Source organism: Parambassis ranga, chromosome 12 (assembly GCF_900634625.1).
Source record: "Parambassis ranga chromosome 12, fParRan2.1, whole genome shotgun sequence".
NCBI classification, from domain to species: domain Eukaryota; kingdom Metazoa; phylum Chordata; class Actinopteri; family Ambassidae; genus Parambassis; species Parambassis ranga.
In genome coordinates this window covers 11054142-11082103 of record NC_041032.1, presented here as the reverse complement: position 1 = coordinate 11082103, position 27962 = coordinate 11054142, and the positions used below count along the sequence as shown (strand labels likewise).

The 27962-nt window shown below is 40.2% G+C and overlaps 1 protein-coding gene across 2 annotated transcripts; it reads right to left on the bottom strand.

Annotated features, from left to right (window-relative positions):
* Positions 1-11543: 11543 nt before the first annotated feature.
* Positions 11544-19760, bottom strand: lhx3 (LIM homeobox 3). 2 transcript variants are annotated; one of them, XM_028418239.1, is made up of 6 exons: positions 19691-19760; positions 15170-15341; positions 14884-15086; positions 13262-13413; positions 12131-12302; positions 11544-11977 (listed from the first exon to the last, which is right to left on the bottom strand). In XM_028418239.1, exons 1-6 carry the CDS (start codon positions 19758-19760, stop codon positions 11544-11546), a joined length of 1203 nt encoding a protein of 400 aa, XP_028274040.1. The 2 variants fall into 2 exon arrangements, with proteins under 2 accessions (XP_028274040.1, XP_028274039.1); XM_028418238.1 differs by having other exon boundaries at positions 15170-15348; positions 19692-19760.
* Between the last annotated feature and the right edge of the window lie 8202 nt (positions 19761-27962).

Below are 27962 nucleotides of genomic sequence, written 5' to 3'. Positions count from 1 at the left end.
TCTGATCGATAAGTCCTGGCCCAACATCTACACTGCCTGGATATGAGGGCTGGGAAGGAGTGTCAGAGTCCACAAACAGGGGAGGAAGGTGAATGCTGAGAAAAAGCGACAAAAATAGAAGGACTGATAGGTGGGAAGATATAGAAAAGACATTTGCAAATGCTGACAAGAGCATGTTGTATAGGGGTGAAATAGGAATCAAGGGTAGATATGGCTCTACAAATGTATATACCCTGCATGCGGCGCTAACGCTGGATACAAGCTGCTATAGTTCTCAGGTGCATAACACATTCCTTCCAATACAGTGATATTTATATTTACTATCTTGACAACATATTTAAGTAAATTATATATTACTTTCTGCCATATTTTTTTAATGTAACATCTGTTATACTAACCAAGGTTGCATCCCTGTTGTGTTGTCCTTTGACCATTAGGGGGCAATGCTGAGTTTAAGTCCATATTCTTATTTTCTTCTCTCAGCCATCCATGCACAACACTGACCAGAAAAAAAACCCTTGACAAACCTCTCCTTAACTTGAAAACCCATCATTTTATTAAAACCCTCAATATGGTAAAATGCCAAAAACAGACTCATAAAACGAATGATGCTCAGCTGCCTTCCAGCTGCACACTTTATTCAAGTGTTTGCATGGCAACTTGAGAGAGGATCTAAGAAACCAGTACCAAGGTGAGAACAAAGACAATTAGTCAGTGCTGCTGTTGCACCACTCGGGATCACTATCTGGACACTGCTTGGACACCAACCCCTCCCCAATATTCCACACACACACACACAAAATGGGCCGCTGAGTGGGCACCACGTGTGATGAGACCACAGCATTTACTGCCCTCCCCATAAAAGTGTTTTATCACATATCTTGTAATGCAACACATTAAGGGTTGCTGTTGTTATTCTCAGCAAGGTCATTTTTGCCTCCTTTCCCCAGCTCTGCATCTTAGAGTCTCTCGCTCACTCACAAGTGACACCGTGGCATGATAGTGTTATTATACTCATAAAGGTGTGAACATCTGGAAAATATACACATGTAGATATAGAAGAGGGCTGCATAGTGACAAGGTTATCTGCAGCATCATGCTTCACGTGGTGCATTTGTGTGTGCTGGTTGTGTATAGGCCCCTGCACATTTCTTTGTTGGAAAGCTAACATGATGTGTGTGTGTGTGTGTTTGTGCAGGTTCTGCTCTTTGTGTGTAATGGCTTGTAGTGCTGTCTTCTGTGTCAACTGCTTTTGAGCTTATCTTGGATTATTTTTTGTCAGACCTACTTTTACCTTTCATCAGTATTTGTTTTTTTATTCGGGTTTTTCATTCAGTCATCATCTTAATGAACATATATATGTATTTTTTATTATTTCTCCCTTCATATTTAAGTCCACAGGCTTTTCTGGTAATCTTATCAGTTCGGCCGAACAGCCCCCCCCAATCCCCCCCACCCCCACCTTATGACTCTCCTGCAGCTCCAGCAGTAATAAAAGAAAAGCATAATCCAGTGTTTAGAAATATGAGATTTACTTGTTGGGATCGGGCAAGAGCCATGTTGGATTAAGAATGGCCTAGCCTGGCCCAGACGCAGCAGCTCTGTAACACCCCCCTCCCCGATGATCACATGGCTGTGGATGGAATAACAGACACTGTAGATGGAGGATATGGTGTTAAAAAAACTGAAGCCATACTCACTTACTTGTTTATCTTTAGATGTGATTAAATTGTGGGAAACATAGTTCACTTTTTGTGAGTAAACCTGACACAAAGTGAGGAAATTACCTCAAGCTGCACATCTTTGATTCCTTATATGTGTGTATATATATGTATGTATGTATGTATATGGGTGATCAAGAGAGAAAGTGGGTGTGTGTTCTTGTTATTTATGGCTGCCAGGATTTGAGATGATAGAACAGGAAATTGGGCCGCTTTTTCATTTTTTCTCCCCTTCTTATTTTACTGCACCCCGCTCATTTATTTAATACCCTCTAAAATGTAAATCCGTATGCACACATGCAGCCTGGACAAAGCCCCCGATGTGAATTTTATGTAAAACGTACCCATAACTCTAGTCTACGATGTAACATATGACTCTATGTAATTTCATTACGTGAAAGGCTTTTTTGTTTGTTGGGGAGCGGGCTGTGTATGTCTGTGTGTGTGTGTGTGTGTAAGTGTGTGTTCTGGGGCATGTGCATGCGGTAGGGGGTTAAGAAGATAGAAGAAGTGATTATTAGTAAAGCCTTATGTTTGTTTGTGTCATGCCTGTGCGCACTGTGTGGGGTCGAGGTTCAATGTGTGTCAGCATCAAGATCTCGGAAATGCAAAGTGGACAGAGGCATTAAATAAAGAGGAGAGCCTTTCATTGACATTAGAATAATCCAAGCAGTGTTTTTGTTTGGCTTTTTTTATTTTAGATTTTACCTTGCAATGTACTAGGTAGGTCATTTACATAAGAGGCTGAATTGAAAAGGTCAGATCCCAATCATTTCTAATATTCTAAGTAAGATGAAATATAGGATATGACCTCAACTTTGATAAACCTTAATGTAAATGAAGATTTAGGAGATGCTTTATTTTACTAAGTATGTTTTGTTGTGGGATTTAAACACTGCTTTAAAGTATCATATAATCATTGTTTCTTTTTTTTTTTAAATAATCACATACAAACAAAACTGTCCACTCAACAGGCATATTTCTTTAGGAATAGTAAGAAAATCTGTAAAAGTGCCTCTTCAAGGCCCAGAAAATATACAGACAGCAGAAGGCTCCTCTGAATGCTCATGTCCTCTCTCTTCTAACTAAATTAACAAAATTATGTACAGGGTTTGGGTGATAATTTTTTTCACAGCAAACTAAATGATAATATTATAAACTAAAATTAAAACCAATAAATTATGAGAGAGTACTTCTAACTCAAGCTTTTTTAAAAGACGGATTTTTAACTAATTTAAAAACAAAATCACTAAAAAAAATTACCAGTATTCTATGCAGATATACATACAGTGTGTATAATGCTCTCACTGATTGTCTTTGTGTAGCTGCATGCTATCCCCTTCATTCAATTAGTGTAATTATAGAATAAGGTAGACTGGGTGTTCCATCATCTGCAGTGTTGATTGATCCATTTTTCTTTTATGTGTTTGAACCTCTATGGATTTTGCAGTGTATTTCAAAAAAATATTTTTGGGAATCAAAAGAGCAGCTGCTGAAAACCAGCAGTATGTGCTCCACTCACTAAACAGCCATGTTCAGTTATTCGGCCCCTCACCTGTGGAACAACCTTCCTGAATACCTGAGGTCTGCTCAAACAGTCACTTTATTTAAGTCAGGCCTGAAAACACTCCTGTTTACTGCAGCGTTCTCTTAAATTCTCTAACTGCACTCTTCTCATTTAATCGTCCTGATTTTTATTTGATGTTTTTAATGATTTTATTCTTTTTATAATTTTTATTTCCTTCTTAATTTTATGTTTTAAAATGTTTTTATTCTGTGATTTCATCCTATGTAAAGCACTTTGAATTGGCTTGTGTATGAATAGTGCTATATAAATAAACCTTGCCTTAAACTCCAGGCTTCTTTTATTCAAAAGCTGCCAACCTGTAATGTGGAAATTATGCTCTGCTGATATTGATCGAGGTGTTCTGTGTGGTAGCGATGGCAGTGAGACCAAGAGTATGTTTGTACATAAATATTTGTATGGTGTGCATGCGTGTGTGTGTGTTTTTTTATGTGTCTCTGTGTGTGTGTAAGCTGTACCAGACACTTCAGTCTATTGGATTGAGATTCATTCGCTATTTAAGGGTCAGGGTTCGGGCTACGTGTGCATTGCATGCCTCGCTGATCAATACTACTGCCACACATCCTGCCTGACCCCGGCATTTTGTCACCGTAAATCCCCTGAGCTCCCTTTTCTCCTGGTCGCCACCACCCCCTTCTCTCCATCCTTCTTCTTTGCTTCTTAAGTCATTTAAAGAAGCGATGGAGTCAAGGGGGAGCACTTTGAAAGATCTAAATATATTTTATGTAGTTGGAGATGGCTGCTTGATGGCTAATGCTTATAGAGTCGAGTGATGGTTTTGTCTCAGGAGGGATGTGCTGGGAAGGAGATTCTAAGTTCCTGGTGATGATTCACTAATATAATCTGGTCGAAAATAATTACTATTTTCTTTTTTCTGGGCTAAACTGCTCATATATACAGCTGCACCAAAATAAAAACACACAGCACATTTGCCCTTCCTTAGCGCCCTTCACACATCCCTCAGACTGTTCCTCATTCCATACAAAATGCAAACAAGGTGCCCCTTCACCTTCCATCACTTCCACTCTACATACCTCCCTCCTTCCTTACTTCCTGCCCTCCATCCTTGCATCCCCTGCGCCGACCGTGGCAGCCGTCATGCCGCGCAGACATGTCTGCCTGTCTGCTTTGATATAGTGGCATCAGGTTTTGCCTGATGACCAAGGTCAGGGACGAACAATCTATTCAATCCACTCATTATTATTAAGGATATAAATAAATTTGGAAAGGAGCCCTGCACCTTGAACTTTGAACCTTTACCCTCAGTGGAAATTTATCTTTTTACCATTTTTTTTCCTGGTTGCTTAGTGACAAAATGTGTCTCCTCCTCAACCTCTTCATCTCTGTGCAACAGTGTGCGCAACAAATCCATTAGCTGAATGAGATAAATGCTGCCACTCTACATATGCAACATGCACTGATATTGAATAGACAAAATTGAAAAGGCATGTTTCAGTTTACCAATGTACAACACTAATATGTATAGGTACTATATGTGATTAATGTCAATATGACCCCCTCCCCCAAACCTTGACAACTTCTCGATATGACATTTTATTTGAGACCATTTTGTTAGTAACTATAGACACTTTGCAGTCTACAGTCTGCAAGGCAAGACAATGTAACACCATGCACCAAGCAGTTGGTGAAAACAAATAATGTTGTCCTACACCTGTAAGGTTTGGTTACAGCATATCAAATGAGAAGGTGTTTTAAACAGAGTTTTAGGAGAGATTCCTTTCAGTACTGTTGAAACATGTATGCTGGGATGGAGTCGAGACTGTGCCCTGGTGAGAGAAGATTAGCATGCAGTGTGCTTGCCTTTATGTGTGTCATTCTCCATGCTTTTACATATGAAGAGCTGTGCACCATACTGTATTCTGCTCTTGTATTAACAATAGTTCAGCATCTCCCTCTTGTCTTTGTCCCTGATCTCTCTCTCTCTCTCTCTCCCCTCCCTCCCTACCCCCAAAAACCAAATTATAAAATCATCGAGAGCATGATGAGATTGCTGCTCGGTTATTAATCTTCAATAAATACATCTTGACCCAGAGATTAAGTGTGTGCCCTCTCCACCCCCTTGTCCTCTCCACCCACTGTCACCCCCCACCCCCACCCCAACCCCAACATATACACACACACCCACCCACCCACACACACACACACACACACACACCACCCTCACTCATCTCTCCAGAGATCCTTTGACATGAATTATGAAAAAAAAGGGGAAAGAAAACAACAACCAAGGGTTGGGGATGAGAGAGAGGGGCTGAAACAAATGCTACAACCTGGACTGGCAAGTGATGGCAGCCATGGGAGGGGGACCTCAGGCTGAGGCGGGATTGCTTCATCTATCTAGGACAAGATGAATACCATGAGTGAAAGCACACGAACACAAAAGTTCATAAGATACAATGAACTGAAATACAGATTATCATAAGATAATAAGAAAGACTATGAAGAATAAGAAAATAAAACCCACCTAAACCTGCTGTTTCTGCCCAAAAAATGCCATATTTTGTTGTTTCGCTGCTGTAAAGACTCAATTTCTCTCCAGGGATTAATAGTCTTATTTTTTCTTATCTTAGATTTGGGAAGGAAGACCTGGCCTCTGTGTTATGCTTCTGGCATCATTGATTACCTGTTGCCACCTGGATGCACAATTCGACAAAGGACAGCATGGGAGATCAGGTGAGAGCTGTGGATAGAACTGGAAAATGTTATATTACAATAGTTTAATGTTTTCCAGCAGGTACTTTATGTATTTTGTTAAGTTGTCATACTGTTAATGTTGTGATTATTACACTCAAATTTAACAGCTGATTTTGGCTAACAACTATATTTGTTTATTTTTGCTTCCACTTCTAAACTCAAGCAGAGCTTTCAGAGAAAAGTAAATTCTGTTGTCCTTATTTAGAAGAGCTGGTAGTTTTTGATACCTTTAAGCAGAGACAAGTTAGCTTTGTCTTGAGCATTTCTTTGCATTCTAAACACGAGGTTTACTCAGAGTTACTGTATGTGTTTCTGGTTGAGCAGATATTAATGCTTTGCTTATGTATGGAAACAAATTATAGCATCCAAATTAAAGGATTCAGAGGTGATGATTGAAATGTATACGGTTAGACAGAGCCACGCTGTTTTTTCTGCTCAGCCAACAAACGGATCTATTCCAATATGTCTGAATTCACTGGCATATCTTTGATGATATCCTACCCACTTTTTTCTGTTTCTCCTCTGGTGAATGAATAATCAAATTAAAATGCTAACAAGGAAACATTCACTCTACCTTCTCCTATCTCCCCCCGCCCTCCTCTCTCCATTTTATGCAAGCAACAAAAGCCTCTGAGTGCTTCTGCTACCCTCTCCTTCCTTTGCCACTTCACATTCTGGCTTCAAAAACAACAATTATACTAAGTGATTTATCACCTCCTTCAGCCAGAGATCAGAGCAGACCCTCTTTGATGGGCCCAGCAGACATGATGCAGATGTAGTTCCAGTATCCTACGGGTTAAATGTCTCTCAGATACAGCCCCAAGTCTTGGATTTTTCCCAGTTCTGGATGCAGGAATTCTATGTCTCCCATCCCTCCTGTCTTCGCTGCAGTGTCACTAGGAGGTGACAGCTGAGCAATGGCCTTACCCTGGCGTGGCGATAATTGAAAAGTGTGATGGCTGGCTGCTGGTGCAGAGACCATCTGTGTGAGTCTGAGTGGTTTGGTGAGTGTTGCGTTCGTGGGCGGGGAGGTCGGGGGTTATGTGAGAGCCAGACAGCCTCCCCCTGGGAGCTGTTAACACCTCATAGATGCCAAAAGGCCCCCAAGATGGTCCTTTGCAGAGTCAAGGCTCCTAATGAGAAAGAGGGGTGATTATCCCAGTGTGAGACAAATATGAGACACGCGCTGCTGTGGATCCTGTAATAATGAGAAAGACAGCATGGTTGAATAGTCAATATTTTTAAATTATACAAGAATATGTGCCAAATTTTTACAGATTATTGTTAAACTGGTGGAATGTGATGTCATAATATAAGAGAACTGCAAATGGAAAAACTGTTTTTGTTTGTTGTTTGTTCATAAAAAACAATTAATGCTAAACTAATTAGATAGCTGATCCACAAAAAAAGATTAAAAACAATTAAAATGAATTTCTCTGATTTTTGATGACTTATTTTATTTTAATCCAGTCTTCCAAAAGCTCTCATGGAGCTCACATTAAACTACAAAGCCAGTGCTCATGATGATACACTACAACTAACAGCTTAAAATCAGTATGTGTCTCATGCACACACTCCCCCTGGTTAATGGCTGCATGAAGCGTTTTGATGACTGCATTAAAAATGACAAACATCTGAACGCCAGCAGTGAGAGGAAGAGCAGTGATACATTAGCCAATACATTTCTAATATGAATGTCCCCCCATGTATTTCAGTCAACCCTTGCAGACAGATTACTAGATATTGCATTCCTGTCTCCATGCAAGAATGAAATGAAGAAATAATTATGCAGCTTGTGGGTAATGGGGAGGTGGAGCTGTAATAGATTTGATTAAAGTTGTCAGTGAAAACACACGCTAATGACCATGTTGATTAGTTAGATTGCTCTAATGCTGCTGCGGCTGGTGCCATTAATCTGCAGCATAAACAAAAGTATCATGTTGGTCAGTGCTGTGTTTGCAGTTTGTTTGCCTGTGTGGATGCATGCTTTGAAGACATTTTAGCTTTGACTTTTCTTTCTTAATCTTCCCAGCCATAAAGCCTAATGAAGTTTTATTATTTGGAAATATACATTCTTAGACAAACCTTATGTTGCCATGTATTGGGAAAAATAAGAGGCATAAAATCTCAAAAATAAAATCTTCCCTCTTTGTTTTAATTATTTACCTCACAGTTTCCAGCACCTCTTCTTTGCCACATTTCAGTCTCCATGCAACCACAAAACCTGCTGACCCACCGAAGATTCTTATTCAATTAACACATTGCTGTAATTGATTGATATTTGTACCTCAGATAGTCCACCCTCCTTCTTCTCCTTCTCTCCCCTCATCCCTCCCTGTAGAGGTCCCAAAATGAAGCACACCGTTTCATCCATGCATACATTTACACACACACACACACACACACACACACACACACACACACACCATGAGCAGCCTCCCCTCCGTTGCTGCTCCATTAGGTCTGAATTGTAGCTGTGATGTGTGGGACCCAAGGGAGGTGTTATTGTCAGACCTGATTTACTCAGCACCATCTGACATGGGGCTGGGGGGCTTGTGTGTGTATGAGGAAGTGTGTGTGTGAGCCCACATATGAGAGACAACAGGCGCACTGCCAGGCACAGAGTCCTTTACAGAAAGGACAGTTAAAAGCAACAGTTTAACAGTAGCTGCAAAGCAGTGGGCAGCTTCCTTCAGTGAGATTTCATATTCTACAACGTGTAATTCATATTTTACAAGTGCTGTGCTGCCAACTCTGGCACTCTCTCTCTCTCTCTCTCTGTCAGGATTATATTTTTATTTTTGTGTTGTAAAAACTTTACCACTGTACCACTGTTTAATTCAATGACAAAATGATGTACTGTAAATATATATAATATATAAATACAAAAATGAAATTTAAATATTAAAAAGATTTTTTATCATCAGTGTGTATTTTAGAGCAAACTAAAATATTTAAAATATTTTTAAATAAATGTTACAAAATATATTAATAAAAGGACTATCTGACAACAGAGACAGAGAAAAGAACATCTTTTCTCTCTTAACAATGTTTTTAAACACAAAGAAATCATCCATATAAAATTATAATAGAATGAACTTTAGAGTAGACACAAGTCAAAAATCAAATGGATCCAGTTTCTCAAACTTCTATTCTCTATCCTGTTCCTTCAACATGAAATAGCCGAATGTTCCACTGAATTTCTTTTCCTTCTATCTCTTTTTTGTCCTCACAGTTTTCCCACCATTTCCCATATGCACTGAAAAGTCCATCTGACAAATTACATACCCAACTTAATCTAATTCTTTACTTAGAAAGTGGTGGATTTCCTACTCAATCTGAAAGAGTAGGGTGAGATAATCCCAGTTATTTTGCTCAGAAGAGTTCATCCTGTGGTCAACAACATCTCACACCTGCTGTGTGACTCAGTTGTGGGAGTTGTTAAAGAGAAGGAAAATATGCATCACCCACAGAGAAATTATTTGACCCCCAGATGCCATTAAGTCAACAAATTTAAGGGCAAAGCTGACAAAGTGCTCTTTTGTTCAGCATGTCCTAAATGGAACTATAAGTACTTCCTGTCTGCAACAAATCAGCCGTTCTAACCCCAAATACAAACAGCCTGGTAAACTGACCAAGGCGGGTGTTGTAGGAGATTAACACAGCCTTTGACTTTTCACTCTCACCCCCTTAGTGTCTTTGCCAAACACTCTTTGGCTCAGGTTACACACCTGTTGCCTCTGTGAGGCAACAATGATACCTGCCACTCTGCTGGAAGGATTCAGCTGAATATCCTGTCTGGTGTTTCTTTTCTTGTTGTATAGGAACCTGAGGAGCCCGAGGCAGGACGCCATTAATGGCGGAGGAAGTCGGAGGTCGCACTCCAAAACAATGGGGATGAGGACAGCTGGCTATCGCTGTCGTTCATGTCATAGTTTACAGATCTGCACACAAATCATTGAGACGGACCCTCAAGTCTGCATATTGAAACACAATAATACCATGCAGCAGTATTTACTCTGAAAGCCTTGTATAAAAAGTGGTTCCAACTCATACTTTTGGCAGAAATGCAGAGTGAAATTAAACCTTGATATGCTGCTTCTAAGGCTTTAAAACATAATATGCACACATATTCTAGGCCATAAGAGAAACAAACACATAAACATGCAGTCATAGACACACATAGGCTACACACGCACACACACATTTACTGTTTAATCTATTTAATTGAACCTGACTTTGAATAACTAAACAAATGAGGGAATTCACAAGGGGCACTTGATCCCTTCTTGGTTAATGGATTGGAGATTCCTTTCCCATAGCGGCATTTGGGCAAACAAGACCCAGTAATCTCTGAATTGATGAGTTGACTGCATCAAATTTCTCCACTAAAGAGCTGTTGAACCCCCTGATACAGTGTTGGTAGTTAGCCAGATACTCAATTTGCAGACACAGGCAGAAGTGCAGGGCTTGCTCTGGTTTCACTTTGCTATAGGATGTATATGTAGGATACAGCTACAGCATGTAAAATATAAGATAAATGTGAAGGGATGACTCTTTCTTGTTTGTTGGCACTAGTAGTCAAACTTTTCAAGCCCTTATCCAAAATATTATACGATGTCCAATCTTCTAAATGAATTCCCTAAGGGAACCCATTACTTGTTTTTTTCATATGATGACAATTTTCTACACTGAACAAAAAGGATCAAACTTCATCTTGATTTAGGTGACAAATTTATTAAAGTCCTGTCATTTATTTAGGAATCATCATCATCATCATCATTACCAGAGGGAATAAATAAGACATAAAACATTTTCCACATAAACAAACATGTACATCAGACCCCGGGCGCTACACTTCTTCACTTGGGGTCGTTTTCAGTAGAATGAAACGAACAATATACATCTGAGAACACACAAATGCATAGAAGTAACTGGACCCCTATAGGAACCGTTTTAAGACAACATCTACATTTTTGCCTATATATCCCTGTTAATCAATGTACAAAGTCCTCATATCCAGGTTCTTATTCATGTCCAAGGAGGGGTTTGTATAAAAATAAAGTCTCCACAATGATAAACCATTATATATATACTGTATATATAGACATTTGGCAACAACCAGACATTTAAAGACTCTGAATGTTGAACTGAATTCTGCACCTGAACACATTATGAAGAGCAGTGAGAGGAGCTGTGAATTAAAGAGGGAGATCAATGTCTAAACTTTCTCAAACAGAGCTTATAGTGGTATCTGGAAATTGATTTTTTTTCTTGACAGCTTCCTTGCTTTGCATACAGTCTTACTACTGAAGGACAATTGTTAGGCCAAGTGCTTTAAATGAGGGACATTTTCTTCCTTAATTCCATCCAGATCACAAATATTGTTTGCTGACTTTTCAGTCAGCAGTCTACTCCTTTACACAATCACTGTTCTGTGTGACTATTTTCCAATTCTTCAAAATCCAACCGAAGACACAAAAAAAAACAAAGCAAAAAGTCAAAGTCTTGTTGTCAACCGATCAAAATTGCCCGTGGTCCACCTCATCTAACCAGGAGGCAGGACTGGCAGGAAAATCTGGGTATCCACCGCTACTGCCAGTGGACAGGTCCGAGCTGGGGCCGTTGGCTGCCCCCATGGTGACCCTCACAGCAGGGTGGGGCCCTGGTCCGCTCCCCTGGGTCATGATAGAAAGGCCAGAGTCAGGGTAGACGAGGCTTGAGATGTGAGGCTGGTGTCTGGGTAGCGCTTGGAGTGACCCTGGTGACTGAGGAAGGCCGTATGGGCTGTTTGAGCGGATGTCGTGGAATTGGTCTTGAGAGGGGAGTACACCATGCTCCAGGGGAAAGGAGCTGTGGTTGTTACCTCCTTGGCGGCCCCCCATAGCTGGAGAAGATTCACTCATGCTGCTGTAAATGCCATTGGTGTGGCCAAGCTCGGACATGGGTGGTTCATCTATGGAAAGACAAATAAAATACAAAATTTAAGTTTATTAAACTGCTCCTGCAACCTCGTCCAGTCACACATTATGTTTTCTTCGGTTACTGTTTAGTTAGGTTTAGGAAAAGATCACTGCTTCTGAATTTTCCTGTAGTGCAAAATATCTACCTGTGAAGGACACCTCAGCATCACTGTCCATGCCCTCCTCCTGGATGCTGTCCTTGTCAGATTTGGAGCTTCCTCTTGACCTCTTCATATTGCGAAAGTACTGTCCCCATCTCTGCCGTCCTGCGTCTTTCTTAAGCCTTTTCTCCTTAGCTCTCCTGTTCTGAAACCAAACCTGGAAAAGAAAACAAACAAGGCAAAGGTTCTTGTCAATACTGATTTTGAATATTTACTGCAAAATCTGAAATTTCCATGAGGAAAAAACACAAACTTAACACACAAATGTCATGTTATTGTGCCCGTCACACACAAGTCAATGTCTCCTCCTATATACCTTTAAGCAAGCTTCATGGACTGCCTGGACACCTCTCCATGCCTTTGTGAGTCCTGCAGTGACAATGAGCAGTCCTAATCCTTGGACCAACACCTCCTACATCTGATTTATCGCACATTTCATTAACTCCACGGCAGCTACATGTTGTCCTCACCCCAGGGAGCAGACAGGTTATCATTTAAATGACTTAAAGACTTAAATTATCAGAATTTTCTAGATTTAATATGATGTATTTTTTGCTGTTGTTTTCAGCCAGAGTACATATCCAGTCTTTTTTTATAATCACGCTGTTAGCAAATATTTGTGAGATTTGATACTAAATGTAAAAATACCATTTTCCTCTTATACCTTTTATCTCATCTACAAAATTAATTCATTTTAACCACAAGCAAAAAAGCTGCTTTACATTCCTCTTAATGATATTCCACCCTGACTGAACCCTCTTCACCCCATCCCTTCCGCTGAATAATGAGGAGCATTTTAGTGGCTTCTGTCTCTACTTTTGTCCTTGCAAATAAAACAATATATATGACCACCACCTAGCAACCGACGTGAGGCTCTTCAGCAGCAGACAATATGCGAGGGGCCCTCTTAGCATTGTTAACGAGCTTGCACTTAAACCATGCTGACTTTCATGCAGACTTCATTTTACTCCATCTAGCCGTAAATTCCACCCCCAACACACACTCACAGACACTTGCTCTTACAGTACACTTGTGCCAGTTCAGTGTCAATTGTACCTTTTAAATGAAGTCAGGACACTAATGGAATAGCCCTTAATGGATAATAATATACTTTACCTGCACAACCCGCATATCCAGGCCTGTCTCTGATGATAGCTGCTCCCGGACGTGGCGGGCTGGTTTGGGAGAGTTATTGTAGGCATTCTTCAGTGTTTCCAGCTGTTTAGCAGTGATGGTTGTTCGTGGCCTTTTTGCAGTTGAATCTGCTTCTAAAAGGTGGAAACACAATGTACATGTCAGCAAATGCTGAAAATATGCAGACCTGGACAGGTTTTTTCCAGAATTGAAGTTAATGTGATTGGGTATAGGCATTGAGTAACAAAATAGAAAATAGTATAATTTAAAAAAAGCCCCAATATACTGCATTTTAATTTAACATAAATGGGCAAATTCATTTCTGCCTATAAACTTTGCAATCTGCCTCCCTGTGCATATAATTGCATCATTGCTGCACATCTGTTCGCCAGCACAGCAAAAATACAAAACCATCATCCAAATGGATGCTGCCCAAGTAATTGCACCCTGTCATTAGTAAAATAAACGTGTGTGTTTTTTGTGAAAACTTGTGTTAACTCGCTGCATAAATCTGCGCTTGGTGTCCTGCAGTAAATTCAAACAAACAGATGGGGAGATAAAACTTGACTATGGCCGGTCTGCCCCATCAGGAACGAGCCTGCTGGGATTTTCACTGAAGTTAATATATAAAAACATTTTCAACCAGCACACTGCTATTAATATATTAACACTATACCTGAGAAAACACTACTGCAAAATGTTAAAAAAGTGAGTTTTTTAAATAAATTTTGCTGCAGACACACATGCATTATACTACAATAACAATATACAGTAATTATTCTGCTGCATTTATAGTGTGTCATCTGTTTTAGATGAATGCATTGTGTAGTATTTATTACTTTATTTAGTAGCCTACTATTTCTTCTTAAAAAAAAACAGCCATAAAATTACCCTTTATTGTTCATGCTTTTATTATAGTTAATGGATTATGCATGAATTTGAGTAAGAAACTGCAAAATATGACGAGCAATTTGTAAATGTTAAGCATTTTTTCCATCTAAAAATAATTTAAAAACATAAATATTGAAATAGCTGAACTAGTCATTTTATATAAATATTTTTGGGGCGTTTTAGCCTTATATATCCGTAACAAAAAGACAAAAAAATCCCCTCAAGGAAAATAAAGGAATTCTGATTGATTTGAGAAAGACTGGAATAATGTGGAAAGATAGGGGATGAGGCAGGGCTCAGGCTGGATTCGAACCTTGGAACCTCAGTTTATAGGGGGGAGAGAACGGAACAGGAACGGTTCTTGCACCTGTAACATGAATCACCATATAAGCCTTATAATAAAATGTAAATCAGATCGACTTCTCACCGAGATTGACATATTGTTTTCACATGCATCTCTGGGCCGTCTCTGCGCGGCCAACAAGATCTCTGTCACCATAATAAGAGTTATTGAAAGCTGATCCCTTCAAGTGCAAAGTGCAAGTGTAAGCCTCCGGGCCTCCACTTTACGCAGTTTAGTATCGATTGGGTTGCAGGCAATGATGCAATTAGCGCAGGTGGGTCAAAGTTTATGGATGACCTCACTGTCACGTCAAAGGTAACTTATTTAACACACACTGGAGCAAATACTGTCCAGGCCAGTTGTGGCTCACCTCTCTGTTTGGCCGTCTCGTAGTCGACCTTGCACACCAGCCTGCTGTCCTCCATCAGGTAGTACTCGTCACCTGTGGCCAGCTGCCTCTTGCACACGATACAAGCAAAACAGTGCAGGTGGTAGACGAAGTCCTGGGCTCTCCTCACTACCTGTGTGGGCGGTATCCCCTGCTGACAGGCTGCGCATTTGGTCCCGAATCTCCTTTTTGGCAATTAAAACGTTGCCATCAGTAAAAAAATAACCCAGTCATATATATATATATATAGTTTCACAAAGATACTCACTTAAAGAAATCGTCTTTGCAGTAGACGCTGTCGCCTCTGCTGAAGCACTTGTCCGCCAGTTGTGCCTGGCAGTCGTTGCATTTTAGGCACTTGCTGTGCCAGTGGCGATCCAGCACTTTGAGGATAAAGCGGTCAACGATGTGTTGACTGCAGCCTGCGCATACAGGGATTTCTGCAGAAGACAAGATGGAAGCACTGCACTTCAGACACGAAAGCTCAAAAAAGACTTTTAATATGACGCAGCTGTTTAATTATGAAGGATTCCCAAGATAGATAAAACAAAAATCGGCGCTATGGATAAGCATGATCATGATACTTAAATCACTTCAACACCATTTTTGTTTTTTTATTTCACAATTTAGTCATTTAAATAATAAAATGAATAAAATTTGATAATTTGATACACAAGTAAGGCACAGTTGCGCAAATGCACATACAAAAAGGAAATAAAAATAATGATCCTGATCATCCTATGGAAGGGGTGCGCGTGTATGACAGGTTGCTTATAGGCCCATATTTAAACACTTGATATCTTTGATTTAAAAAGGGTAATCTAATCCAAAATTCAGCGACTACCCATGTGAAGGACAGTCAGCTGGCATTATTCATCCGCGTCCTGCAGTCCCCAAGTTTCAATGCAGAGACAGAAAAAACCTAAAGCTGTCTCAAATCTAATACTGACAAGACTTACGCATGGAATATAAATTGAAGGGAAGTAAAATAAATTTGATCAAGTTAGGCTTTTGTTTTTTTGTGTTTTTTTTATTCATTTAACATTTAAAACCGACACAAAACAGGAGGAGCATGCTCATTTAGCGAACGATTAATCGATAATTAAATACAATATCATTCTAAATTTTAAGGTAATAATTATATGATAAAGAAATAGGCTAAATTAATTCGACTTAATCAGTTATTGCACGTTTGGGAATAAATGATTAGTTAAACACCTTCTTAATGGGCCTACTATAGTATAATACATTTTGCACATGTATTTTCTAAAAATACCTGCACTCCTAAATTTAAGATTATTGTTCTACATAGAAATTACAGGAGATTGTGCGTATCGTGCATTAATCCAGTCATGCATAGATCAGCCATTTAAAAAAACTAATTATTAGATGCTCTCGAATTATGTGAATGATAGTGTAACATCTCAGAATTAACAGCTCATTAATCTAAGCAGTGATCGTTATATTACTGCCATGCGTAATCATCGTTAACCAGGAGCAGTCTGTTTTTACCCAAGGTCACTTCCCGATACAACACAGGCCCACATGACATAACATCAGAAAACATCTTTCGAGGTATTTTAACAACGTCCCCCTCAATGCAGGCACAGCTTTCTACAACAGTTTAAACTTTAATATTACCAAAAAAAACACAAAACCAAAACAGCCAATCTAAAAATAAGGACAGCTGAGACGCCAGGTAAGACCTTATCAGGCCCCTTTATTACTAATTAAAAGAAGCTCAACCACTTCATCTTCCATCCGTGCAAGGAATCGCATTCCTATTGTTTTGCTGTGGACAATTCATGCAACATTAATGAAGCATTTCTTCTGGCATCAGCAGCAAGCCCTGCACAAGTGCGGTGGCAGCAACGTCAAGAACAGGTGTATTCAGGTCATCATTAATTCAGTGCGCTCTGTAAAACTAGAAAGCTGAGGCCTGTTAGTCTCACGGCACAAACCAAGGCAAAGGGCTCACAGGGTAAAGCCCACTTGGGATGATAAAATTAAAAATGTTTGCAAATCCCAATCGAAATGTTTGCATTGTTTCATGCATTGTTCAAAGGAACTGCGAGGTGGTTAAAAAGACAGTAGTGAAGATAAACACGCTGCTGTTTACCAAATGTGCATAAAAACGCTTTATATGTAGTGTTACCTCCTTGTAGCTGCTACATTATTCAAAGTGTAGCAGTTTCTAAAAGCTTCCAACCAAAATGTATGCAAAATGCGTAAAATTCTTAAATTCAAAAGGTGGGAAAACGTCTTCCAAAAGAAATATAAACGACCGTTCAGACAAAAAAGTTTGTTTGGAACAACACAAATTACACGTCCTCCGTCTTAGCAGCTTTATAAAGGATTAAAATAAAAAGAAATATGCCAAAATAAAAGTCTGCAACTGGATCCATTGGATCCATCATCCAGATGATAACGCATACGTAACGCAGACGACATTACTTGAAGGCCCAGCCTATTAAAAACGCTTTGATCACATGCTATATAGACAAAAGTGTGTGATATAATCAGTAATAACACGCATTAAGATCTCATCTCGCCGTTACCTTTCCGTAACTCCTCACTGTGCGACAGCAGAGCAAGGAGCATCTCTGTGCTGTTTGCTGCCTCTTTTGGAGAGTTGCGCTCACCATGTCCATCCATTGCTCATGATTTACATGAATGCAAGCATGTCTTCCTCCACACATACGCGCATACACGGACGTACATCGGGCAGGTGTTGTCAAAATTTGTGTAGCATGAGCCCCAAAGGGAGCACCAGCGCGCGTATTGGGCAGTGGAGTTTCAAGCTTTTATGCTTGACCGCGTTGAAGCCTGTGCGGGATTACGCTGCGCCGTTTCCTGGGCGACAGGGAGATAGATTAACATCACCTACTGAGCACCTTACCCGGAAGAAGAAGAAGATGAAGGGGGTGAGGGGAGAAACCAATAGAGTTTCAGCGATCAGAGACGTGTTGCAGTGCTGTAGCCTGTTCCCTTTTTAAAGACGAGGGAGGAAGAAAAAAGTCTTTTCCTCATGTGAAATAGATCCATGCACGTAGATCCTGTTTCCCTATATTTTCCCATGACTATATGATGGCAACAAAATAATCATTGCTTGTGCAATTTTATAAGAAATATTCAAATAAGAGTAGAACATTCTCTTGATTTTTTTTCCATTAGTTTGTGCATTCCCTTAACTATAAGGGTTTAAAAATAAGTTAATTTTGCCATCTCAACAGTTGCATTTAAGTAGAAAGTAAGATATTAATAATCCACGTGTAAACTGTGTTGATGCACTCAAATTGTTTGCATTAATTTCCTTTTCCATTTTCCCATACCCATGGAACAGCCTAAAACTTTGCCCCCAATAATACTGTTATTATTATTTAGAGGAAAATGCAGTTTTTGCTTTTCTATATGCTTAATTTTGGCCTTTCTTAAAAATAAGTGATTTTAAATGTCTTGCAAACGTACGATCTTCATTTCACGTGTGTTGAGTGCTCAAAGACAAGTGTTTGTTTAGGGGAGAGATTGGCTGTTCAATAACATGTTGATCGGGCCAGCACCCCAATGAATTTTATTGACACTGATCTTTGGCACAAAAGAGCGCCTGGGGAAATCACGGGTAGTGCCACAACCAGCCGCAGCGCTGATGAATCTAAAATCAATGTCCCATTTGCCTGTATTTCAGAAGTATATGAAAGGCGTTTTTAGAGAAAGGCGCAGGTTCATGGATACCCCTCTTTACTTTTCAGCTTTGTAATAATTTTTATGTCATATTGATCGCTTACTTTTGAGCGGGTGGGCCGACAGTAATGTGACAACAAAGCCATAAAATGGCTATCAGAGTAATGGTCAGTCTGTTAAAGTCGCAACAATGATCAAAAGAATTCCCTTCTTTTGCGTCAACACAAATGCGTAAAATTTGGATAGAAATTAGAATCTGCTTCAGAAATTTCATTTTCAGAAATTGTCATATGATTTATATTTGAAATGAGAAGAAATTATGTTTGCCTCAAAATGATTCCAGACCAAATTAACAAGTTCTTTCACATTTTTGGACGCCACTTAATTCACTTAAACTTACTAAGAATTTAACTCATTCTCTTTAAATTGGGGCCTCTGTGGCTTCATCACCTCCTCCAGTGCCGACCTCAGGTGTCCCACCTGTCAGGGCAGGAATGTGACACCTGTTGAGCACGCTGCGTCGCTGGACTACCGGTGGGAGCGGCTTTGCGCCTGCTGGCAATCTGTCGTACATCCGCAGAGAGGCTGCCGTTACCCTAAAGGGTCCGGTGCTCCTGCTCCCTGCGCACTGCGTGCGCTCCCGTGACGACCACAGGCGGCGGTGTGAAATGACAGCACGCGCATAACATCTGTTCGTGTGATTCTCCAACAATGAAGACTCATTACGGATTCATAACGTCTCCCACACGCAGTGCAAAAGAGGCGCCCATAAACAGGCTGTATACATTATTATGGGTTTCTGCAACTTTATCCTGTTTTTATGATCCCCTAATTGCTAACATAAAGACAGCCTTTGTATCATTCTAGGCAGTGTCTTTGCTTTTCACAAAAAAAAAACATTTCACAGTCAATTTCACGCTTCTCAGAATTCAATTCACAAAACCTTTCAGTCCTGCTGTGCTGATTTTCTGCATTATCCCCTCTTTCACATCCAACTGTGACTCATTCACGCACCCCAGGGCGCCCTGTACAACTCAATACTTCCCTCAAATAGCCGATTGTCCTCAAACTCAACTTATAGTCCGTAGATAATAAAATCGTTTCTTACCTTGGCCTGAATTGTACCGGGTAAAATTTCCGGTAGTTTGACAGCTTGACCCCGGGTGTTCAAGCAACATTTTGAAGATGCTCCGATGCAAAGAAGCACGCTTGTGATTTGAAGAAAAAGGATCTATAGCAAGCTACGAACAGCGGATTTAAACTGTCCTGACGTGTTATCCTCTGCGTCGATGCCTGTTTGGTGGCAGCAGCCTGGCTTCTGAAAAACGTTAAAAAGGACTCCTGTAGACCTTTCTCCTTTCAGCCACCGGAATCGGAAACTGTGAATATTCATCAAGTGGCTGTTTGATGATGCCGTGCTGATAACCTGCAGCTGTGGGACGTGTGGCAGAGGGTATAAGTGTCTGACCATCACCAGCGTCAGCTGACCGGACTGTGAGCCTGCAGCCTGCAACAACTTCACCTAAAATAACCGGCGGTCAGCGCTGCCCTGTCCAGGGTGCTGAAAGGGGAGTTTCTCTAAACAGGCTGAAGGGGTGTGTGCTGCTCCAAACTCCCCAGAGGCTATCTATAAGCGCGCTCACACACACACACACACACACACACACACACACACGCCTACACTCGCGCCCTCCCCTCGCTCCCTTTATCTATGTTGTGTTGCACGTGTCTGTCTTTAAGGCGCACAATGGGGCAATTGGGCTTTGCTCGGGACATTGTTGTCGTGCGTTTCCATCGTTGCGTCTCTCTTTTGTTTGGTTAAAAATAGACCTGCATGACAAAGATACCAGTGAATGGAGCGAACTTACCGTTATGTTAGAGGCGATGGTCGATCTTAAAACACACTTACACTTACTTTTTAAATTGGTTGACAGTTTCTGGTTAAAAAATAGTTTCAAGAAAAAAAAAGAAAAAGAAAAAAGAAAGAAACGCACACACACAATGAAAGTTCAATGCGAAAAATATATATTTTTTTAATCGAGAAGGTGGCAACGTGAACAGAAAATACAACATAAAAGCACAAAATGTGAGCATCCAAAATCAATTTAAAAATGTATCGTTCTTCACTGTTTTTTTAATTGAACTGAGCATGCTCTTGATCAGATCTGTGACCGCCGTTTGGCTGAGTGCCATGACTCAAGCCTTTGAGACTGTGCCAATTATGATTATGATAACGCACATAACTACTCTGGCGTAGTCCTACAGCTTTGATTCAATTTTACTCGCCCAGCACGCCAAGTGCTGTAAGCCAATTAGACCTACTATGCTGTTCATTAGTCCACTTAGGGCAATTAGCCTCCCAAACGTGCAAAGAATGTTTACCTCAACAACTTCTTATCCTCTCTCCAACCACTCTGCACTGCTGTTGTACATTTTCTGTGGTGTTTTTTTCTTTTTTTAAACAACAGTGGATGCTTGTTTTTATGGGTGGGTTTGTGTGTTTTTGTGTGCAGTAATCTCTGGTCAACAAGTCAGTGTGGATATATATACAGATTAAGGGAGAACTGTTTATAAATCTGGAAGGAGCTGTACAGAGTAATAAGGATCCTAAAGCCAATGCAGCATCAAAGGAGCTTAGATTACAAACACAACAACAGGACTTTACCAGGGGAACATCTTCTGAATGTCTTTGGTAATTTGAAAAGCAAAAATGTGTATTCTAATAATCTGAAATACAAAATGAAGGACACATCTTTATTTTCTCCTTTTTTTCTTCTTCTCATGTTTTATGATATCCACTACTTCTTTGAATGAATATTATGATGAGCAAGACCTCTTAAAACAAGCCAAGGCTCTCATCCTGGTTTGTTTGTACTCTAGAGCATCATCACAGGAAATTGGTTAAGTGTTAATACACCTGGGTCCTACTTGACAAAGCATCTGCAACCAGGCATTAAAGGTCCTCCATAAAGGCTCTGCCTTTTGCACCTATGAGAACCTGATTTCTGACCTTGAATGTGAACTGGTTCAACAGGCTCAGTAGTGCTGCATGGACAAGGGTCACTTCAAAAAGAACAAACGGCATGCTTCACAGAAAACCTCTGGTGTCCTTCGAGTGGAGCCACTTACCTTGAGAGAGAACGAAATAGTTTTATGAATACAAATGTTTACTGTTGTATTTGAAGTGTAATAGAAAAATCATCTTGACTTTTGTTTGCATTTTTTTTGCAATCAAATGAAATTGTTTGTGTACAAAACAAATCAGATGAAAGTTCAGCACAAAATTAAATAATCTAAAATATTCTTTGAAGACATCTAATATTTATTAAAACTAGAAGTGATTCATGACAGTAAAAATATTCTCTAAAATATTTTTAGGTAAATTCCCTCTAGAGCAAATGTGTTAATTGCATCAGAAGTTCACGAAGAGAAAACATTTTAACATCAATGTGAGAGTATAAATTCAGCATTTTATCAATTAAGTTAAAATCACATGATTTTCTTTAACTGAAACATAACAATAAGAATTAATTATTTGTCATTTTTTGGTGCATATTTTTATTTTCTTTGAATTCTTGCTTGTGTGTTTTACACGCCCATATTGTAGCGCATGGCCTTGCTTTGTTTATATGTGTCATTTTACACGCTTGCCTACAAGTGTCTCTGAGGCCTGTATCGTGCACACATGTGCATACATGTTTTGTTTGTATGTAACTGCTTTTACACAGCTAAGACTGGGTGACTGAGTGTTACTGCGGGGGGTCCATGTGCCCCCCATGCCATCCCTCTGACACCAGGCTGCCATTGTGCTCCTGTCATGATCAATCATGTCCTCCGAAGACTGGCCTTGTACGGGAGGGAGGGGACCAATCACACGCCTCATTACCCAGGCTTGGTTACTCCTAAGCGGTATAGTCCCAAGACACCTCAGCCTGTTGCTGTCTGGAGAGAAAGAGGAAGGCAGTATACATGTGTGAAGGGAGAAAAAAAACAGAGAAATTTACCAGTGAAATGAAACTGAAAGAAAAACATTGAAACCAAGCCAACATCAAATGCGACATCCAACTCAATGTAGGCCGGAGTTGGTTGTTGAAAGGTTAGTAGTATACAAGAGAAAACCAAACTTATAAACATGACTAAGTGTCAGACCTCAAAATATATGAGCAAACATCCATTTACATCAAAGTTGTAGTATCTTGAGCAAACAGCCTCCAGTTTTCAACCACAGCAAGCAACTCTCATTGTTTTGAAATGGCTCCATCTGCCAAGGTTTCACTGACCAGGCCAGCCGAGGCTCGCTCCCCCAGCAGCTGGCTAAACTGCCCAACCGCCTTTCCGCTTGGCCCTTGGACTAACCGACACTCTCGAGTGGCTTTGCCCCTCAAACACACACACATACACAATACTACACAAGGCTAACTGTCCGCCGGCCTGCCAGTCTTAGGGGTCAGCTGGCTTGAGTTGAGGAAGGGGAGGGATGTATGCTGCAGGGGTAGGAAGGGTGACACCATTTAGCCTTTTGTTATTCACCCAAGAGAGAAGTGGAGAAATGGGTCAAAAGTGTTCCACTCACATTGCAAGACATTTCCAATGATCTTTGGTTTTTAAAGACAAGGACAAAATGATAAATGCTCAAAGCTGTGACTTGAAGTCAGCTTAACATTTAGATCAACAGTGATTCATCAATGATGTGCTGAACTCAACAGCTGGCCCTTAAGAGTTGAATGCAGGTTTCGTTGTTTGTGTATAAGGGTCTACTCCAGGCTAAAAAGGCTGCCACCTCTGCCCAATATCGGACCCTTTGAATATTGATATGCTAATGATGAACAACACAGGGAACAAAGCTGGACCTCTACCACTGGAAACCACAACAATGGCTCTTCAGTCAGGCTTTGACACTTTTACCACCCAACATGTGTGCCTAGTTTCATGCTCAGACAATAAAGGCCAACAACAGTCCATCCATTTATATGAGGGGGATGCTGTTACACAGTTCTGATGCACCGTCTGGCTGGTTATATTGTGTTTTACCCATCTTTGTCCATGGTGGGAAATATAAGCTTTTTAGAGCAATGATAAGCCACCCCAGAGGCAGATATAATGCCTGGGAGGTCAGGGTTCAAACCTTTCAGGCTGAGCTGAGGCTTGTGTCATTACAGATGTTGACCTGCTGTGGGGTCTATCTGGTTTGCAGACCTTACTGGCTATCTGAGCTCAACATTTATCAGCTGGTTTAAAGTAAGTTGTGTCGTCCTCATCAGCTTTTGAGGCCTTGATGGGTTGGTTGGTTGCACAGAGATAGGTTTTGATCATGCATGTTGCCATGGATGCTGTCCATACTTAACAGGTGGGTTGATTTAGATAATACACACATTGACATTCAACAATTTAAAGGAAAAACATCATTAAAAGTGTCTCAGTAACTTGTTAAGATAGAGATAGAAAAGACCGCATCACATCATTTATATGCTCATCAAACCATTCAGTGACCCCACTTATGCCCTATGAATGGGAGGCATTGTCACCCTACAAGAGGCCACCGCTATCGGGATAGACATGTTTCACCATGGGATGGAGGTAATCACTCAGATCATCTTTGTATAGATACGCAGTGACCCGTAACTTGTTCCAATTCGGACCTGCGATCTTCTGTTTGTATCACACTTTTTCCAGAACATTTATGCGAATATATGATATATAATTTGTAATATCAAAACAAAAGTTTCAAACACATCATAGAGAGAAAAGAAGGTACAATTTGTATACCTTAATAACTATGCTAATGATGATTTAATGTTGTCTTTAGGTTTTTAAAAGGAGGTCATGTTTAGCAGCATAAGGGACTGCTTATGATTAAGCTCTAATTGCCCCCCCCCTTTTTGAATACACCCTTCAAGACATGGAGTCAGCTACCCCCCCTCTCAATCTGGACCAAAACAATATGATGGGCAGTTAAGTTCCCTCTCAGACCCTGAAACCATAACTTTAAACCAACAACATCCATGCTCCATCTTTCTTTTTCTCCCCTGCAGGTTTCAAAGGCTCCACTCTCCATCACTGATTTATCCCTTTATATTGCTGTCACTAGGTGGAAAGTAGAGAGAGCAGTACTGATTAGTGGCTGTACAAGGCAACAGTGACCTCAGATGATGGCTGTAATCATTCTACTGCAAAATTAATGTATTTATTATGAGTAATTTATTTGCTGATTAATCATGCTCCACGTCAGAGCATACCAGACCAGACAACCAGCCTGCCATTAGTATCACCGGGGTCAGATATTTTAAAGCTAGCATTTATCATGATGTCGCTATTAGATGCAATTATTGCTGAGGTGGTGGGGCATCAGTAAATGAGAAAAAAATTAATTGGGAAAACTAACGATATTAGTTGTTTTGTACTTGTTCCTCCCTCTATAACTTGTGCATCTTCATGTCTTGATATGATGAGCAGGAATGCATCCTTCACAAGTGTGTGAGGTTAACAAGCTAAATACTAGTGTTTGTCTACCTCTTGGTGATGAAGGACATGTTTGTCTTTTTATTTCTACCAAAAAGGAGGGGGTGGAGTTGTGGGTGGTGGTGTGGTCTTACGGATAAGAGGCAGCACATGCCTGCATGACGGTCGGTAATCCTACAGTCTCAGACTCATGACCCACTTTCTTGGAGGAACATGATGGAGCAGCAGCCTTCTCTTACACAGGAGGTGCCTCCAGACACAGGAGGTACCCGCCCCCCCCTTGCTCTGTCAAGACAAAAGAAAAGGCAGACTCCTGTGAAGACTCCTCAAAGCCAAATAAGAGGTTCAGGAACACTAATACTTAAACCCGATGCTCTTATCAATTCTATCTAATAAATAATGCAGAGGATGTGCCACTTTGTTCTCAGTGCAACATGTCTGTTAGTTGGAGGGCTCATGTATTCTTGATTACATCTGTCAGATATTATAGTACTTCAACAAACATTTGACTCAAAAGAATATAATTTTATGCAGACAATGTTTTATTTTAATAATCGAAGATTTGAAATGGAGTCGGTCAATGGAGCAGAGTGGCATATATAGCCACTTTGGGGCCTTGGCTTTCATGGTTGATGGTCTTCTTGGGATGCTTTTTACTCTCAATGGCCACTCAATGCACTTCTTTTGTTTCTTAAATTAGGAAATTGTGTGACTAATAATACAGTACCATGATTTCTTAATGAAACCACTGAATTAAGCAGAGATCATCCACTAATACAAAGGAATTGAAAAGAACAGCTTCTCCACTATTGTGTCTCATCCCTTGAAAACATGCTGACCGACAACACGGCACGAGCTTCAGGCAAATAGGTCAACAAATGCTTCATTAGTATATTAGATCATATCACCAGCATGCATCTTATTTTTTTTATTGCCCCCCCCTCTTTCCTCCCCTCCCCATGCACACCACAATACATGCCGCTCTTACTTCTCTCTTTATCTTAATCCCTGGCAGACTTTAAGTGTCTGGCATCGGGGTAAAATCCCAAACTGTAGAGGAGCGTGTTTGGAGACTTAATCCCCTTACCCATAGACTCGAGTTGCCCTCAATTCACCTCTCCTAAAGTAGGCCAAGAACAAGGAGCCACAACAGAGAGGCAAGCGGCTTCACATGGCTCAGCATTATCACGCTGCCAGACAGACTGACAACACATACGTTGGCACACTCGCACAGAAGGACACATGGACAGATGATGTATAAGCTTATATTGTATATGGTACTGTATACACACACATGTGACAAGCTTACATACAGACTTGCCCAGATGCCAACCTGAAGATCATCTTCGACTCAGTAAAACATGAACATACTGTCTTCCTTCACTGCCACAGTGTTTCTCCCTCTTCCCCTGAAAAGGATCAGCGCCTCACTGGTGTGTACAGTCTTTTTCTCCTGATTACGATAACTTTCTTCGAGTCTGCAGCAGCTTAACAAAAGATAACACCCTGTCTTTAGTATGACAGGTGGGGCTGAGCATAAGCTGTGAACACAAATCAATAATTTCCCTAAATCGCAGCCCCATATGCTTTTTTTTAGCAATCTGTAAGCTGTACTATGGCTGAACGCATGCCCTACCCAAGGCCAAAAATCTGGGAAAGAAAATTCTAACTGTGAATGGCTCAGTGCTGGTTACAAATGTGTTTTTTTGCTGGCTCACCTTAAATCTTTATTCTTTGCAAATGGGATTCCTGTTTTAAGTAATAAGAAAATCCACTTTACAAATGACATTCTGTGGAAATTTTTCTTTTAAATATTCTGTGGCTAATGAGGCCTTTTATTACTTTAAAATGTGAGGTATTTTTTTGCACAGACCGGAGACGTTCCACTTAGATTGGATTTTTTTTGCTTGTGGGGATAGGAGAAGAACTACAGTGACAAAAGACAATTTTATGCAACACTTTCCTCATTGTCAGCATGCTCTGTTCTCATTCAGAGTATTCCATATTACAGGCCAGAGAGGAGCAAGCAACACTGCCACCCATTGGTTGTACAATACAATCGATACAGTACGTCAATAAATGTTATTGTAAAAATGCAGTCAATAGTGACATAATTTTTTGGTAACTGTGCTGCATGTGACAGAGAGATGTCTGTGTAACATTGTGCGCAACCAAGTAAGACTGCTTTCAATGCTCACTAAATTAGTGCCACATTAATTCTATGAATATCTGAGGAATTAATGTTACACATTGTTTCATTTTAATGCTATGGCCAATTTTTAATAAAACACAGTTTACATTTTTTATTTGTTGATAAATAAGTTTAAAAGAAAAGAAAATCCACAGTGATTAAATCAGTGTGTGCTCAGATTAAAGGTAATCATCACACTGTTTCACAAGAGAGGTCAACTGGTCAAGTGTTTTAAACAGGCTTAGCGTATGCACAGTGTATACCATCAGATAAGCCACCCTAGCTTTACATATTTAGTTGTCTGTATATTTTTTCATGACCCACTTTACAGCAAAGCATATCAGTCAGAATAGAAGCAAAATATCCATCTATGAGCCACATCTTAAATAAGAAGAGAAGTCATCTAGTTCACTGGGACTTTCCAAAAATGTCCTATAAATGTCAATTATCTGTTTATCTGTTACACCTGGGACTGCAAATTCCATGTGTGAACATACTTGAAGCCAATTTGGATTCATGTGTACCACAGGCTCTCTGCATGACTTGCTTTATGTCCACTGATTCACCCCTATTGCTGAACTAACCCCTCTAATATTGTTCTTTAATGATCAATGAAGACACAAATATATGTGCCTTGTAGTTTTTTTTTTTTTTTTTTTACCCATTAGAAGTAACACCCAGATGGAGTCAGAAATATATACACCACACATATATGTCACACCCTCCAGTA